The sequence below is a fragment of the Oncorhynchus kisutch genome, linkage group LG6, assembly GCF_002021735.2.
Source record: "Oncorhynchus kisutch isolate 150728-3 linkage group LG6, Okis_V2, whole genome shotgun sequence".
In the NCBI taxonomy this organism is placed as follows: Eukaryota; Metazoa; Chordata; class Actinopteri; order Salmoniformes; family Salmonidae; genus Oncorhynchus; species Oncorhynchus kisutch.
In genome coordinates this window covers 13,981,110-13,996,467 of record NC_034179.2, presented here as the reverse complement: position 1 = coordinate 13,996,467, position 15,358 = coordinate 13,981,110, and the positions used below count along the sequence as shown (strand labels likewise).

General features: G+C 46.2%; 1 protein-coding gene across 3 annotated transcripts in view; it reads left to right on the top strand.

The window, feature by feature from the left end:
* LOC109893632 (rab GTPase-activating protein 1-like) overlaps positions 1–14,293 on the top strand; it is a 154,160-nt gene extending 139,867 nt beyond the window's left edge. For all 3 annotated transcript variants that reach the window (XM_031826237.1, XM_031826239.1, XM_031826238.1), the window contains 7 exons: positions 692–784; positions 1,293–1,403; positions 1,571–1,675; positions 3,288–3,371; positions 5,991–6,062; positions 8,084–8,281; positions 9,667–14,293. In XM_031826237.1, the coding sequence (XP_031682097.1) occupies positions 692–784; positions 1,293–1,403; positions 1,571–1,675; positions 3,288–3,371; positions 5,991–6,062; positions 8,084–8,281; positions 9,667–9,789 (786 nt within the window). In that variant the 3' untranslated portion in view covers positions 9,790–14,293. The remainder of the gene's footprint in view (positions 1–691; positions 785–1,292; positions 1,404–1,570; positions 1,676–3,287; positions 3,372–5,990; positions 6,063–8,083; positions 8,282–9,666) is intronic.
* The last annotated feature ends 1,065 nt before the right edge of the window (positions 14,294–15,358 follow it).

Genomic DNA, 15,358 nt, shown 5'->3' with positions numbered 1-15,358 from the left:
GGAGAGAGGAGGGGAGGGGAGGGGAGAGAAGTGAGGGGAGGGAAGAGAAGAGAAGAGGGGAGGGAAGAGGAGGGGAGGGAAGGGGATGGAAGGGAAGGGAGGGAAGTGAGGGAAGAGAAGAGGGGAGGGAAGGGAGAGAAGAGAAGAGGGGAGGGGAGGGAAGAGGAGGGGATGGAAGGGAAGGGGATCGAAGGGAAGGGCTGGAAGGGAAGGGAGGGAAGAGGAGGGAAGGGAAGGGAGGGAAGAGGGGAGGGAAGAGGAGGGGAGGGGAGGGAAGAGGAGGGGAAGGGAGGGAAGGGAAGGGAGGGAAGAGAAGGGGATGGAAGGGAAGGGGTGGAAGGGAAGGGAGGGAAGAGGAGGGGAGGGAAGAGAAGAGGGGAGGGAAGAGAATGGGATGGAAGGGAGGGAGGGCATCGAAAGAAATGTTAATGAAGCTTGTTTTGCGTCACACAGACAGATGCATGATTGTTCATGGGTCTTTATTAAATAGGAAGAGGTGCTATACTGTACATGCAGGATAACATTCAAGTAGCTCGTGCTTGACACAGGTTTGTGTGTAGATAGATAAGTGAACCCATATGTTACTATTTTGTTATTATTGGGTATTTCAGCTATCACCTGACTGGTACTGTCATCAAATATGCCTTTGCTCCATGACTAGACCTGTAAGGGTCTGTCCCTGTCTCTACAGATCAGCCAGAAGAAGCTGAAGAAGTATGAGAAGGAATATGACAGCATGAGAGAACAGCAGGAGCAGCAGGAGGCTCCCATTGAGAGATATGAGGTACGAACACTCAACCAATTCATCAATCAATGTGTTAGATTGTTTACCTGCTTTCAGTCGTTCTATTATATTGACTTTTCTTATCTTCTCCCAAGAGAGATGGTAATCACAGAACACTTCAGTGATCCAGGGAGTCCAGTTCGTCTCTGAAATAGACTGTGTACACCTACTTGTACACATATCCAGTCCCAGCCCAGTGGAATCCATTAGCTAGTTGTAATGCCATTCATGTCTGCAGTGCAGGTGAATGTGGACTGCAGACAGTTCCATTTTTTTCACCAAGGTTCTTCTCAGAGGATGTTATTTACAAGAATAGTGTAACATTATATATGTCACCAGTCCACTGAAACAGGAAGACAGCAACAGGCTACTCTCTCTTTTTCCACTCTTCATCTCACTGACTCCTCTTAACTTTCTCTCTCCCAATATCTCTACTTTCTCCTCCCCCTCTTCCTCTCTCCTCCACTCACTCACTCACTCACTCTTACCTTCCTCCTCTCCTCTGTAGAGGGAGAACCGTCGTCTCCAGGAGGCTAACATGCGTCTGGAGCAGGAGAATGATGACCTGGCCCATGAACTGGTCAGCAGCAAAATCGCTCTGCGCAAAGACCTGGACAACGTAAGACACATCCCTCGTGAATCCTTTTTTACTTGTGCAAGTCTGTAAACCTGTATGTGTGTTTATACATTTTCTAATACTCTGCTAGGTTTTTCTTGTCATTTGGCATTAGCTAATGTCAGTAGACCTGTTACCCGTACCCATGTGTCTGTCTGTCTGTCCCTCAGGCTGAGGAGAAAGCAGATGCTCTGAACAAGGAGCTGTTGATGACCAAACAGAAGCTGGTGGATTCAGAGGACGAGAAGAGACGACTAGAGGAGGAGTCTGCACAGGTCTGTCTGGCTGGCTGGCTGGCTAGCTGTCTGTCTGGATAGCTGGATAGCTGGCTGGCTGGCTGTCTGGCTGGCTAGCTGTCTGTCTGGATAGCTGTCTGGCTGGCTAGCTGTCTGTCTGTCTGGCTAGTTGGCTGACTGACTTTCTGGCTGTCTAGCTGTCTGCCTGGCTAGCTGTCTGTCTGGATAGCTGGCTGGCTGGCTGTCTGTCTGGCTGGATAGCTGTCTGGCTGGCTGGCTGTCTGTCTGGCTAGCTGTCTGTCTGACTGGCTGTCTGGATAGCTGGCTGGCTGTCTGGCTAGTTGGCTGACTGACTTTCTGGCTGTCTAGCTGTCTGCCTGGCTAGCTGTCTGGCTGGCTGTCTGGATAGCTGACTGTCTGACTGTCTGGATAGCTGTCTGTCTGACTGTCTGGCTAGCTGTCTGTCTGGCAAGCTGTCTGTCTGACTGTCTCTGGCTAGCTGACTGTCGGGATAGCTGTCTGTCTGGCTAGCTGTCTGGCTAGCTGGCTGTCTGTATGGCTAGTTGGCTGTCTGGCTAGCTGTCTGTCTGTTTGGCTAGCTGTCTGGCTGACTGTCTGTTTGGCTAGCTGTCTGGCTGACTGTCTGTTTGGCTAGCTGTTTGGCTGACTGTCTGTTTGGCTAGCTGTCTGGCTGACTGTTTGGCTAGCTGTCTGGCTGACTGTCTGTTTGGCTAGCTGTCTGTTTGGCTAGCTGTCTGGCTGACTGTCTGTTTGGCTAGCTGTCTGGCTGACTGTCTGTTTGGCTAGCTGTCTGGCTGACTGTCTGTTTGGCTAGCTGTCTGGCTGACTGTCTGTTTGGCTAGCTGTCTGGCTGACTGTCTGTTTGGCTAGCTGTCTGGCTGTCTGTCTGTTTGGCTAGCTGTCTGGCTGGCTGTCTGGCTAGCTGTCTGGCTGACTGTCTGTTTGGCTAGCTGTCTGGCTGACTGTCTGTTTGGCTAGCTGTCTGGCTGACTGTCTGTTTGGCTAGCTGTCTGGCTGTCTGTCTGTTTGGCTAGCTGTCTGGCTGGCTGTCTGGCTAGCTGTCTGGCTGACTCTGTCTTTCTGGCTGGCTGTCCATTTAAAATAAACAAAAGATTCCTTTAGTATTGGAAAAGAGAACGGAGGTCCACTGACCATGGACATTGATGTATTGGTTTGATCCATAAATATACCATTGTCCTTTGGAGAGTCGCTGAATGTTCTTCAGATTGCTCGTCTGTTGATGCACCTTGATTGGAGAGCAGTGTTGTTTCTGTCTTTCTGTCTCTTTAAGACAGAGGGGGATGTTGTCCTCCCCTATTCACTGTGGCCACTGCCTGTGTTCCAGGACTTTGGCCCAACACAGGACCTGTCATTACCTGCTCTCTCTACGTTATTTCTCATGATGTCCACTTATGGGAGAAACAGTCGCTCAAGGGATATCTGTTGCTGTCCTCTTCATGACTACATTACACTCCTCGTTGAGTGTGTCACTACTGTAGGTAGTTTATACAGGCCCAAGGACAGTTGACTGCTGACTGAGAGGAGGTTATCATGTAGGTCACAGTAGGCAGCCATGAGAATCATTCATTCAGTGTATAATATCACTGCGTGCGCCTGCGTGTGTCCACAGCTGAAAGAGATGTGCAGACGGGAGCTGGGTAAATCAGAGTCTGAGATAAAGAAGAATGGTTCCATCATAGGAGAGTACAAACAGGTAAGCTGACAGGAGATTTTTAGTTTTGTTCTACATGTATAAAGTCGTTTCAAATTGTATTCTACATAGTGACATCATATTTATTACTTACCTAGGGACTGCGGATGTAAATTAGCCGTCTAGGGCATTTTTCTACACTATGTTTTGATCACAACTGACAGATAAGGGCCTCCTGAGTGGGGCAGCGATCTAAGGCACTGCAGACAGACAGACAGACAGACACAGCCGAAAGACACAGACGACAGGCACAGACCACAGACGACAGGCACAGACGACAGGCACAGACGACAGGCACAGACGACAGGCACAGACGACAGGCACAGACGACAGGCACAGACCACAGGCACAGACCACAGGCACAGACCACAGGCACAGACCACAGGCACAGACGACAGGCACAGACGACAGGCACAGACGACAGGCACAGACGACAGACGACAGGCACAGACGACAGACACAGATAGACAGACACAGATAGACAGACACAGATAGACAGACACAGATAGACAAGAGACACAGATAGACAAGAGACACAGACAGACAAGAGACACAGACAGACAAGAGACACAGACAGACAAGAGACACAGACAAGAGAGACAGACAAGAGACACAGACAAGAGACACAGACAAGAGACACAGACAAGAGACACAGACAAGAGACACAGACAAGAGACACAGACAAGAGACACAGACAAGAAACACACAGGCAGAGACACACAGGGACGTATAGTTTCTCTGAGTCACTCATAGGACTGGTTATTTTGAAGGAGGTGGTTTAGCTGTGGGATGATAAGGGTTTGTTATGAGCAGGTTTTACATTATTTGTGATAGCTGTCTTTGGGATGAGCTGTTGTCATCTTTTCACACTTTACAACCTCTCATTTTAGAGATACTCCCCCCCACCCCTACACCCTCCGACCTTTTCCTCCCCCTACCCCTACACCCTCTGACCTTTTCCTCCCCCCACCCCTACACCCTCCGACCTTTTCCTCCCCCTACCCCTACACCCTCTGACCTTTTCCTCCCCCTACCCCTACACCCTCTGACCTTTTCCTCCCCCCACCCCTACACCCTCCGACCTTTTCCTCCCCCCACCCCTACACCCTCAGACCTTTGCCTCCCCCCACCCCTACACCCTCTGACCTTTTCCTCCCCCCACCCCTACACCCTCAGACCTTTGCCTACCCCCCACCCCTACACCCTCAGACCTTTGCCTCCCCCCACCTCTACACCCTCAGACCTTTGCCTCCCCCCACCCCTACACCCTCAGACCTTTTCCTCCCCCCACCCCTACACCCTCAGACCTTTTCCTCCCCCCACCCCTACACCCTCAGACCTTTTCCTCCCCCCACCCCTACACCCTCAGACCTTTTCCTCCCCCCACCTCTACACCCTCAGACCTTTGCCTCCCCCCACCTCTACACCCTCAGACCTTTGCCTCCCCCCACCTCTACACCCTCAGACCTTTGCCTCCCCCCACCTCTACACCCTCAGACCTTTGCCTCCCCCCACCTCTACACCCTCAGACCTTTGCCTCCCCCCACCCCTACACCCTCTGACCTTTGACTCCCCCCACCTCTACACCCTCAGACCTTTGACTCCCCCCACCTCTACACCCTCCGACCTTTGCCCCACCCCTACACCCTCCGACCTTTGCCTCCCCCCCACCCCTACACCCTCCGAACTTTGCCCCACCCCTACACCCTCCGACCTTTGCCTCCCCCCCACCCCTACACCCTCCGACCTTTGCCTCCCCTACACCCCCAGACCTTTTCCTCCCCCCACCCCTACACCCTCAGACCTTTTCCTCCCCCCACCCCTACACCCTCAGACCTTTTCCTCCCCCCACCCCTACACCCTCAGACCTTTGCCTACCCCCCACCCCTACACCCTCCGACCTTTGCCCCACCCCTACACCCTCCGACCTTTGCCTACCCCCCACCCCTACACCCTCCGACCTTTGCCCCACCCCTACACCCTCAGACCTTTTCCTCCCCCCACCCCTACACCCTCAGACCTTTTCCTCCCCCCACCCCTACACCCTCAGACCTTTTCCTCCCCCCACCCCTACACCCTCCGACCTTTGACCCCCCCCCCCACCCCTACACCCTCAGACCTTTTCCTCCACCCTACCCTTACACCCTCAGACCTTTGACCCCCCCCCCCACCCCTACACCCTCAGACCTTTTCCTCCACCCCACCCTTACACCCTCAGACCTTTGACCCCCCCACCCCTACACCCTCAGACCTTTTCCTCCACCCTACCCTTACACCCTCAGACCTTTGACCCCCCCCCCACCCCTACACCCTCAGACCTTTTCCTCCACCCCACCCCTACACCCTCAGACCTTTGACCCCCCCCCACCCCTACACCCTCAGACCTTTTCCTCCACCCCACCCTTACACCCTCAGACCTTTGACCCCACCCCTACACCCTCAGACCTTTTCCTCCCCCACCCCTACACCCTCAGACCTTTGACCCCCCCCCCCCCACCCTTACACCCTCAGACCTTTGACTCCCCCACACAGTCCAATACATCCCCACAAGTTTTGTGTGTCTATGTGGAGTTGACCTCAGTGCTCTGTTTGACCTTTTGACCTCTGTGTTGATCCCTATAGATCTGCTCTCAGCTCAGTGAGCGTCTGGAGAAACAGCAGATCGCCAACAAGGGAGAGGTGGAGAAGATCCGGGTGAGTCCCCATCATCACATGACCTGACACACGATCACATGACAGACCGCAATCACATCAAACAATCACGACAATCACATGACAGATATGACTGACCACTGTATTAAAACACGTGACGTCACACAAACAAATGACCGGCAAGACACACAATCAATCACATGACATGCAATCACATGACCTGACAGAGTACTGTATATGTTGATGCTCTCTTTGTGTGGCTGTGTTTGTAGTGCTTCTACACCTGCATTGCTTGCTGTTTGGGGTTTTAGGCTGGGTTTCTGTACAGCACTTTGAGATATCAGCTGATGTACGAAGGGCTATATAAATAAATTTGATTTGATTTAGTGCTGCTTAGCGAGTTAACATTAGCTGTTTATGTATACATGTTAGTCTCATGTAGAATGTCAAGTGTGTAGTATACATGATTATAGCCTTAGTGTAATTATATGCAGACATTAGTAGTCTTATATGAGGAGTATGATGAAGAATCCATTGCGATTCCATTTTGATGACAAACAGAATAGCTCTGTTCTTTGTTTGTGAACAGTGATAGTGGATGGTAAGTACAGCCAGGGCAGTAGTGTTTCTCATGTCCAGGCTAGGTGTGGTGATGGGGTGGATGAGAGGGCTCTTGAAGTGGAGGAGAGACCCTCACCCTGACACTCAGCCTGACACTTAAAACCTCTTCTCATCCCCTTGCTAGCCTCCTTACAACCACTCTGTCCATTACAGCAATCCCACACCTCCCGGGGGTGGGGGAGGGGTGGTGCTTATATACTCCCTTAAGACTGACAATAGAACTGTTTTTCCATTCTGAAACGCCGTAGCCAGTATACACTCCCTCAAAATAGCCAGCTTTAATCTAAGATAATTCAAGATATGTCATTTATTTTGACATTTTTGCCAAAGAAATCTTAATCACGCAATTTTACATCTAACTCGTATTTCTTTCAGTTAAAAAATGTAAACGAGTAGTCTCTCATTGGATGACAACAAAGATTTGATTGAAGAATCACTACTGTTGACCAGTCAACGACGAAGGGGTGTAGACTTCGGCTTACCCCCAGAAAACAATGTGTGTGTCCAAAACAAACAAAAACATCACAAAATGTCTTCATATGTCTTCAATACACAAACTCTGCCGAGCTGTTTCAGCATGCGGACGCCTTTAGATGCTCTGTGGTGTAGTGTTATAACCTGTACCTGGTTTATATAGTGTAGTGTTATAACCTGTACCTGGTTTATATAGTGTAGTGTTATAACCTGTACCTGGTTTATATAGTGTAGTGTTATAACCTGTACCTGATTTATATAGTGTTGTGTTATAACCTGTACCTGATTTATATAGTGTAGTGTTATAACCTGTACCTGGTTTATATAGTGTAGTGTTATAACCTGTACCTGATTTATATAGTGTAGTGTTATAACCTGTACCTGATTTATATAGTGTAGTGTTATAATCTGAACCTGAGTTATATAGTGTAGATTTATATAGTGTAGATTTATATAGTGTGGTGTTATAACCTGTACCTGGTTTATATAGTGTAGTGTTATAACCTGTACCTGGTTTATATAGTGTAGTGTTATAACCTGTACCTGGTTTATATAGTGTAGTGTTATAACCTGTACCTGGTTTATATAGTGTAGTGTTATAACCTGTACCTGGTTTATATAGTGTAGATTTATATAGTGTGGTGTTATAACCTGTACCTGGTTTATATAGTGTAGTGTTATAACCTGTACCTGGTTTATATAGTGTAGATTTATATAGTGTGGTGTTATAACCTGTACCTGGTTTATATAGTGTAGTGGAATAACTTGTATCTGGTTTATATATTGTTGTGGTATATCCTGCCCTGATTTATATAGTGTAAATAACCTGTGGAATAACCTGTGACCTGGTCTAAGGCTGTGAGAAGTACAGTGTCCTCCTTAACAAGTAGGGTCATCTCTAATGGGATAAGGTTAGGGTTAGAGATGCAATGTTGTAACCTGGCCTATGATGTCTGTCTCTCCTCCAGCTGAAGGTGGAGGGCTGTGAGAAGTGCTCTATCCTCTTCAACAAGGAGGGTCGTCTAAAGGCAGTGAGGAAGATGAAGGAGGGCAGCGAGGAAGAGACTGACGAGGAGAAGGAGGGTCTGAAGAACCAGCTCAGAGAGATGGAGCTGGAACTGGCCCAGACCAAACTACAACTGGTGGAGGCAGAGTGCAAGATACAGGTACTGACCCAGACCAATGATACAGGTACTGACCCAGACCAATGATACAGGTACTGACCCAGACCCTGACTCAGACCAATGATACAGGTGCTGACCCTAACCCAGACCAATGATACAGGTACTGACCCAGACCCTAAGCCAGACCAATGATACAGGTACTGACCCTAACCCAGACCAATGATACAAGTACTGACCCAGACCAATGATACAGGTACTGACCCCTGACCCAGACCAATGATACATGTACTGGCCCTGACCAATGATACAGGTACTGACCCTGACCCTGACCAATGATACAGGTACTGACCCTGACCCAGACCAATGATACAGGTGCTGACCCTAACCCAGACCAATGATACTGGTACTGACCCTAACCCAGACCAATGATACAGCTACTGACCCTAACCCAGACCAATGATACAGGTACTGACCCTAACCCAGACCAATGATACAAGTACTGACCCAGACCAATGATACAGGTACTGACCCCTGACCCAGACCAATGATACATGTACTGGCCCTGACCAATGATACAGGTACTGACCCTGACCCAGACCAATGATACAGGTACTGACCCTGACCAATGATACAGCTACTGACCCTAACCCAGACCAATGATACAGGTACTGACCCTAACCCAGACCCAGACCAATGATACAGGTACTGACCCAAACCCAGACCAATGATACAGGTACTGACCCTAACCCAGACCAATGATACAGGTACTGAGCCTAACCCAGACCAATGATACAGGTACTGACCCTGACCCTAACCCAGACCAATGATACAGGTACTGACCTTAACCCAGACCAATGATATAGGTACTGACCCCTGACCCAGACCAATGATACAGGTACTGACCTCTATCCCTGACCCAGACCAATGATACAGGTACTGATCTCAAACCCTGACCCAGACCAATGATGCAGGCACTGACCTCTGACCCTGAACCTAACCCAGACCAATGAACTCACCTGGCTATAGCAACTGAACTCACCTGGCTATAGCAACTGAACTCACCTGGCTATAGCAACTGAACTCACCTGGCTATAGCAACTGAACTCACCTGGCTATAGCAACTGAACTCACCTGGCTGTAGCAACTGAACTCACCTGGCTATAGCAACTGAACTCACCTGGCTATAGCAACTGAACTCACCTGGCTATAGCAACTGAACTCACCTGGCTATAGCAACTGATGTCTACTGATATCACTTCATTTAAATTCAGCTGCTATATCATAACAATTCATGAATTAATTCCTGAAGGGAATTTGAGGCAATACAAGTTTGAATGATTTCTAGGCTCAGTCTCCTGTCCCATTACCCCAGGCTAGCTATGCTGCCCCTTGCCTAACCTCCTTCCTGTATGTTTTCTTCCCTGCAGGACTTGGAGCACACCCTGGGTCTGGCCCTGAACGAGGTCCAGGCAGCCAAGAAGACCTGGTTCAACAGAACCTTAACCTCCATCAAGACCGTGACCGGAGCACAGGGGAAGGAGACGACCTAACCTGAGACCCACCTCCTCGACCACAGACCGTTCCCTGCTGCTCCCAAACCTCGACCCGTTCCTCTCCCAGCCTCCCCCCTCCCAGCCTCCCCCACTCCTCCTACCAGCCACTAACTTGACCGGAGTGAACCAAACCTCACCACGACAGGAGTTTTAAATAAGGACTGAGTTCAAAGGTACCACTGCCCCAAACTAAATGATATACTTCATTAAAAAGAAAGAAAAGAGTCTTCAACATTGGTCTTTATACTACTGATATTTAACAGGTAAGGAAGGAGTTGTAGAGAGTTACCTGAACTGTCCTCTCTCTAGACATGGGAAAGACAGTGCTTCATTTTACTGTCCTCTCTCCAGACATGGGAAAGACAGTGCTTCATTTTACTGTCCTCTCTCCAGACATGGGAAAGACAGTGCTTCATTTTACTGTCCTCTCTCCAGACATGGGAAAGACAGTGCTTCATTTTACTGTCCTCTCTCCAGACATGGGAAAGACAGTGCTTCATTTTACTGTCCTCTCTCCAGACATGGGAAAGACAGTGCTTCATTTTACTGTCCTCTCTCCAGACATGGGAAAGACGGTGCTTCATTTTACTGTCCTCTCTCCAGACATGGGAAAGACAGTGCTTCATTTTACTGTCCTCTCTCTAGACATGGGAAAGACAGTGCTTCATTTTACTGTCCTCTCTCCAGACATGGGAAAGACAGTGCTTCATTTTACTGTCCTCTCTCTAGACATGGGAAAGACAGTGCTTCATTTTACTGTCCTCTCTCCAGACATGGGAAAGACAGTGCTTCATTTTACTGTCCTCTCCAGACATGAGAAAGACAGTGCTTCATTTTACTGTCCTCTCCAGACATGGGAAAGACAGTGCTTCATTTTACTGTCCTCTCCAGACATGAGAAAGACAGTGCTTCATTTTACTGTCCTCTCCAGACATGGGAAAGACAGTGCTTCATTTTACTGTCCTCTCCAGACACGGGAAAGACAGTGCTTCATTTTACTGTCCTCTCTCCAGACACGAGAAAGACAGTGCTTCATTTTACTGTCCTCTCTCCAGACACGGGAAAGACAGTGCTTCATTTTAGTGTCCTCTCCAGACATGGGAAAGACAGTGCTTCATTTTACTGTCCTCTCCAGACATGGGAAAGACAGTGCTTCATTTTACTGTCCTCTCCAGACATGAGAAAGACAGTGCTTCATTTTACTGTCCTCTCTCCAGACATGGGAAAGACAGTGCTTCATTTTACTGTCCTCTCTCCAGACATGGGAAAGACAGTGCTTCATTTTACTGTCCTCTCTCCAGACATGGGAAAGACAGTGCTTCATTTTACTGTCCTCTCTCCAGACATGGGAAAGACGGTGCTTCATTTTACTGTCCTCTCCAGACATGGGAAAGACAGTGCTTCATTTTACTGTCCTCTCCAGACATGGGAAAGACAGTGCTTCATTTTACTGTCCTCTCCAGACATGGGAAAGACAGTGCTTCATTTTACTGTCCTCTCTCCAGACATGGGAAAGACAGTGCTTCATTTTACTGTCCTCTCTCCAGACATGGGAAAGACGGTGCTTCATTTTACTGTCCTCTCCAGACATGGGAAAGACAGTGCTTCATTTTACTGTCCTCTCCAGACATGGGAAAGACAGTGCTTCATTTTACTGTCCTCTCTCCAGACATGGGAAAAACAGTGCTTCATTTTACTGTCCTCTCTCCAGACATGGGAAAGACAGTGCTTCATTTTACTGTCCTCTCCAGACATGGGAAAGACAGTGCTTCATTTTACTGTCCTCTCCAGACATGGGAAAGACAGTGCTTCATTTTACTGTCCTCTCTCCAGACTACTTGCACCAACAACAACTCCAACTGTAATCTAGGTACTACCAGAGCTAAATAACAGCCTCCTTCTTTTCAAACTGAGCGTTTCTCATTTCTGATCTATGATACCTTTCTTTTTCTATATATATGTGTGATTCTGAACATGCTTGTGAATAAACATGAGTGAAAACTGAGCACACCAGAGAGTATGTATGGGTGTGTTTATTAATGTGTGTGTGAGTGTTAAGGGGAGTGTGAGTGTGCATGAGTACGTATGTTTGTACAGGTAACTGCCACAGTAATGGAAGCCATTAAATGAGGGATAGAAAGTATTTTGAAAGCAGATACCTCCATACAGGTGTGGTTCTTGAGTTAATTAAGTAATTAACATCCCATCATTATGGCCATGTATTAAAATGCTGGACATGTCATTATTTTGGCTACCATGGCTATACCCCCCACAGGACACGAGTGATCACTGAATGGTTTGATGAGCATGAAAATGATGTAAACCATACGCCATGGCCGTCTCAGTCACCAGATCTCAACCCAATTGAACACTTATGGGAGCTTCTCTAGCGGAGCCTAAGATGGCGTTTTCCATCAACAAAACACCAAATGATGGAATTACACTTGTAGAATCTATGCCCTGGGTACGTTGCAGTAGTTCTGGCTCGTGGCGCCCCAGTGCTCTATGAAGACACTTTATGTTGCCATTTCCTTTATTTTGGCAGTTACCTGTGTGACTGATGATGTTTTCAGTGTGGTCTTCCTGTGAAGTTCAGCAGGATAGGAGCTGGGTGCTGTATAGTGGGCTGAGGGGGAGTTATATGAGGAAGAGGTTCTTACTGATGAAGCCTTGACTTGAAGGTTGAGGGGAATCTGGTAAACATTATGTACTGGGTAACTGTAGATATATAAGCAGCAGCCTTGGGTCTGTCCGGTTACTTGGTGTAACCGTATCAAGACAGAGGCCACTAGTGGTTGGTCCTGGCGCTGTCCTCACAGTGCACTTTCTGGGCTGTCCGAGCCTGGCTGGGCTCAAAGCATGGGAGCTCAGTGGCTGGAATTGCAGAGACAGATAGATGGGTGTGGCCCTCCCTTGCCTCAGACTCCACCCATATAGACGTTGAACAGAACCTCCCTCTTTGGGACTCCTCCCTCCACGGCTGTGTCCGACATGGCATACTACTGGTCTCCTATCAAACGTATCCTACTATATAGGGACTGGTGTTCCGTCCTCTCTGAGACCAGCTGTTCCTCTGGCTTCTGTACTAGAAGACCCTTCATGACCTCTGACCTCATCAATCAAGTTTATGCCATGTTATCCTAGTCACGGACACCACTCTCCCAACATAGACATAGACGCGTCACAGCCAGCCACCTACCGACCTACACTACTGACAGGGAGAGAAATGGCACACAGGTATTGTCTGGTCGTCAATCACAGGCTGTGTGCTTATGTGGCAGAATGAGTCAGGGGTCATCAAAGGTCAGGGTTTGTCAGAGGTCAAGCTGGCATTCTCTCTGAAAGAGTCGGGTGCACATTGTTGAATGTTATGAATAGAGCAGTCATGATTCCTCATTCTACATGTAAGAGAGACATGTTTGTTGTTCTACATAATATATTTCTGTCTGAATGCTCCGTTAGAGGTCTCTGTCCATATTGGGGAATGTCCTACTCTCTACTGACAGTCTGTGTGTGTGTGGTCGGGGTGGGGACTTTGCACCTTAACATTCATATTTATAATGTATGGTATCTTTCTAAGCTTACTTAAAGGGGAAAAATTCACTCTAAACCATTTTTTTGTATTTTTTTCACTAGTCCACTCTTGATAAAGTCTCAAAATGTTTTGCATGTTTTCAATGCGTTTTGCAGTGTATTTTTCCTTTATGTCTGTGATGCCAGTGGAAGGAAGGCCTGTGTAATGTACTGAGAACAAAGAGGTCGTTCTGTAAGGCACTGGGTTGTACATAAGAATGATGATAATGATTACGTTTTTAATTTTGTATTTCTACTGCTGTAACTCAACTAAATAATAATGTTGCCTAAAATAACAATGTATTGTTGTACTGTGTTACAGATGAATGATGATCATGACCTACATACAGTACCAGTCAACAGTATGGATACCTACTAATTCCAAGGTTTTTCTTTGTTTTTACTAGTTTCTACATTGTAGAATAATAGTGAAGATATCAACACTATGAACTAGTTTCTACATTGTAGAATAATAGTGAAGACATCAACACTATGAAATAACACATGGAATCATGTAGTAACCAAAAAAGGGTTAAACAAATCCATGTATTTTATATTTGAGATTCTTCAAAATAGCCACCCTTTACCTTGATGACCTCTTTGCACACTCTTGGCATTCTCTCAACCAGCTTCACCTGGAATGCTTTTCCAGCAGTCTTAAAGGAGTTCCCACATATTTCTAGAAAATAGTAAAAATAAAGAAAAACCCTGGAATGAGAAGGTGTGTCCAAACCTTTGACTGGTACTGTATGTTCTTTTGCTCAAAAGCTTTCCGTCGTCTTAAATGTCAGACAAACTGCTGTCTCATCCATTACATGACAAAATGTACCTTCATCCATCCAACATTTCTGAACGTGTGGAACATTGTAGTGTGTGTTACATTATTGTCTATACTTAATGCATTTTAATATAAAGATGTGAACTCAGACCACTTTGTTGTTTGTTTCATTCTTATTCTCATCCTAATGTATGCATGGATCATACACTTTAGAGGTCAGTCTATTTTTCCTCGCGTCCCTGCGTGTTGCCTGTTCCATAAAGAGTTATTATCATTCACTGAATTATAGGATCTCTTATGACCTGCTCCATTATCAATAGAAGGAATACCAGATTCTTGTTGCTATAATAATAGTATTAATAATAATAATAATATCAATAATACTACTAATAATAGTTATACCAATAATAATAACAACAATAATAGTAACAATAGTCATAACAATAATAGTAATAGTCATAATGACCAATAGGCATATTAATAATAATAGGCATAATAATAATTGATAGTCATAATAATAATAATAAGTCATAATATTAATAGTAATAAATAATAATAATAATACGTCATCAATAATAGTCATACTAATACTAAGTCATAATAATAATAATAATAATAATAGCCATAACAGTCATAATAATAATAGCCATAATAATAAGTCACACTAAAAATAGTCATATAATAGTAGTAATAATCAGTCATAATAATAATAGCAGTAATAATAAGTCATAATAATGATAATAGTAATAATAATATTAAGTCATAACACTAATAATAATAATAACAACAGTAATAATAGTCAGAATAGCCATAATAAGTCATACTGATAAAGTATTAATAATAACAGCCATAATAATAAGTCATAATAATAGTATTAATAATAACAGTAATAATAATTATAGTAATAATAATACATGGGACTTATACTGAAGAGGTGTAGCAAGGATCGGACCAATACGCAGCGTGGTAAGGTCCATGTTTTAATAGAAAAGACTGAACATGACACAAATACAAAATAAAGTGAAATGGAAACGAAACAGTCCCGTGTGGCACAAACACCGACACAGGAAACGATCACCCACAAAATACCCAAAGAATATGGCTGCCTACATATGGTTCCCAATTAGAGACAACGATAAACACCTGCCTCTAATTGAGAACCAATCTAGGCAACCATAGACCTACATAAACACCTAGATGGAAACAACCCCATAA